A 2,952-nucleotide genomic window follows, 5' to 3' on the forward strand; every position below is an offset into this window, starting at 1 on the left:
GATCACAGAAAAGCTAAACTTTCCAAAGTTTTGAGAGAAAAATTTGTGAACATAAGACACTCGTTGCAAACATGTTACATGAAGAATTTTAAAAGATTATAACCGCGTTATACCCCTTGTAACCTCCCTGTATCACAAAAAAACTAAACTTTCCAGAGTTTTGAGGGAAAAATTTGCATACATAAGACATACGTACGTCTGTAACTTACAAACATGTTACAGGGAGAATTTTAGAAGGTTATAACCGTGTTATACCCCTTGTAACCTCCCTGTAACTACTTATGTTTTCTAGTAAGTGCCGCGCTTCTGTTTTTAGTGTCGCGCTTCTGTTTTTATATACAGACAAGTTACAAGGAGGTTATAGGGGATATAACGAGATTATAACCTCCCAAAATCCTTCCTGTAACTTACGGGCTGCTCAAAATTTTTCCGAGTTTTGAGATGGGAAATGAGCGATACATTCGGAAATATACGAACAGATTTCCACAGCCTCATACAGCAAAGAAGAACATACTGATTCGCACCAGTTTACACAGCGAAGAAGCAGATATCGTTTCATACAGAACATAAAAACTACAGATCCCATCTTCTTCCATCCTCCACCTAAGAAAAAAGGGGAAATGGGAGAAAAATCTAACCCAACCTAACGTGCATAAACCTCTGAACTGCAGATCAAAGCTTATTTACAGCGATCTGAAAAAGAAAAGAGATCTAGACGCCACTAACCCTGATCCGGAGATGCTAGCCTTGAAGCGATGGCGGAGTGGTACATGGCGTCATGCCAGATCTTCGTCGCTCGGAGCTTCCTTCGCATAACCCGAGCCTTCTCCGGCGTCAGCGATGAGAAAATTCTCGCCGCCGTCGATGTGTCGTCCTTCGCTTCTTCATCGGAATCGCTCGCCGTCACCAGATCTTCCGTACCGCACTGATCCCCGGAGAACGCAGAGTGGAAAAGAGGAGCCCACCATGGACGCCTACCGTTACCCGCCGCTGACGAGGTAATGAGCCTAGGACGCTTGGGTGTTTGATGATGGATGGAGAATAGAGGGGTGGGGAAGGTCGCCATGGATTGGATTGAACGAGGTCGTAGTTGGAGCCGGAGAGTTAATAAAAGGATCTCGGGGGAGGGTGGAGACGAAGAAGAAGATGACGGGACGGAATATTCGAATGAGATTCGTTCCATGTGTCCATGAAGGAAAAATTGGATTTTTTTTTTGGTTAAAATGAGGATTATGCTAAATTTCTCATTTATAGAAAACTAATCATTACAATAATAGCACAATGGTAAAAAAAAAGAGGCCCTATTATCCATAGGGTTCACCAAAAGGTGGATCCACAAACGATATCCGTCCGGATATAGAAAATTCAAGGCTGTTTAAATCACAGGAGCGGTTAAAGTGCTATCAGCTAGACTCATTCATAAGAAAGAAGAAGAGTCGTCCAAACATGTCATCACGATGAAGCCAATTCGAGGGAGAAGCTAGTCCCCATGATTCTATCATACTAAAGGTCACTTAACCTCCTCCCATAATGTCATCAAGAAAGGACAACATATCACAATCATCCTACCGTGGTTCTCTCATTTAAGGAAAGCTGTCCATTAGATTATGAAGAGTTACCCTCTACGTAACAGACTAGTTTCACCCTGTTGTAGAAGTTTCTTGGTGAAGATTGAGGATCGACAACCGAACCATGCTTACGATCTAGCAGTCCTACTAACCCACAACAAGCAAAGCTAATCAACAACATTTACGGATACATTCGACCAGTAGCATACTCAGCTCCATCCGCCTGGCGAAGCTGGCAAAAGTTTTGTCAAGTCAGCTGGCCGAGCTAGAAAGCAGCAAGGCCTTGGGCCCACAAGGGTGAAATATCTACGATAACCTATATCTTTCTCATTTAAGTGGGGGGATAAATCTGACTTCTCATATTGTACCCCCTTTATCTATAAATATGAGATGATTAGAATAAAGATTACACACTTTCCCTCATTTTCCTTTTCATTACTACTCTCACTTTCTCTCTCTCTTTCTCTCATTCTATGCTCTATTCCTTGGATGTGATTTACAAGACATATTCAGATTCAACATTCTAAAAGGTACGGTAAAAGTGGTTCATAATAGCAACAAGAATAGGAGCAGTGCAAAGAGAAGAAACCCACCAAAAAAATAATATAGACATGGAGTGCACTAAAGAGATTGAGCAACATATCCAAGAGTTGAAGGACAAAATAACGTGTCACTTATTGGATGCCATCAGAAAGCAATAGAAGAGCATAACCCTTAACAGAAAGCTCCAGTGCACTATGGTCGAAGGACGACTCAAGCTCACGACACAGTAGGAGAGTCCTGGTACTAGGACAGTGCTAAGTGAGCGCCGTCAGACATACAACAGTTCAGGCGCACTGAGACCTTGGTCGGTTGTAGATTGCATTCTCTATGTAGATTTCAGCTGTTCAGCCCTAAAAAGAATTCAAAATTCCCTAGTTGATTTTAATTTTTGTTAGAGTTTAAAATAAAAATCGAACATATCTTGAATATTTAATTATTTAAATAATTAAACACAACATTAAAAATAATATATCATCTCAAAAAAATGAAAATACCATTTAATAATTGGCTCAATTATTCAAACAATGAAATTTATTATATATTGTTTGGTCTATGTTATGCCAACAGATCTTTTCCCTAATCTGAAGAATAGATATGATTTAGATTAATATTGGTCGTTAACTTCCTATAAGAGCAATCACTTGTAATTAATTACATCTTAAACGATCAAAGTTATTTAAGAAGACTTACAATTAAGGTTGGGGTTTTATCTTCAAAGAATTTAAATTTTAGTTTCCATAATTGATTCTTCGGAATATCAAATAAGAAAACTCAAAAGTGGAAAATTTTTTTATAGAACACAAGAAATATAGAGTATGAGATGTTGAAGATACTGAGAATA

General features: G+C 39.2%; 1 protein-coding gene across 1 annotated transcript; it reads right to left on the bottom strand.

Annotated features, from left to right (window-relative positions):
• Positions 1 to 468: 468 nt before the first annotated feature.
• LOC110028231 lies at positions 469 to 1,204 on the bottom strand. Its single transcript, XM_020729990.1, has one exon. The coding sequence runs from the start codon at positions 1,181 to 1,183 to the stop codon at positions 722 to 724; it is 462 nt and encodes a 153-aa protein (XP_020585649.1). The 5' UTR covers positions 1,184 to 1,204; the 3' UTR covers positions 469 to 721.
• Positions 1,205 to 2,952: the final 1,748 nt, after the last annotated feature.

The sequence above is a fragment of the Phalaenopsis equestris genome, unplaced genomic scaffold (assembly GCF_001263595.1).
Source record: "Phalaenopsis equestris unplaced genomic scaffold, ASM126359v1 Scaffold000504, whole genome shotgun sequence".
NCBI lineage: Eukaryota > Viridiplantae > Streptophyta > Magnoliopsida > Asparagales > Orchidaceae > Phalaenopsis > Phalaenopsis equestris.

Excerpts from the sequence above, each read along its gene's own strand:
- LOC110028231 (XM_020729990.1), bottom strand. The coding sequence starts at position 1,183 with ATGGAACGAATCTCATTCGAATATTCCGTCCCGTCATCTTCTTCTTCG.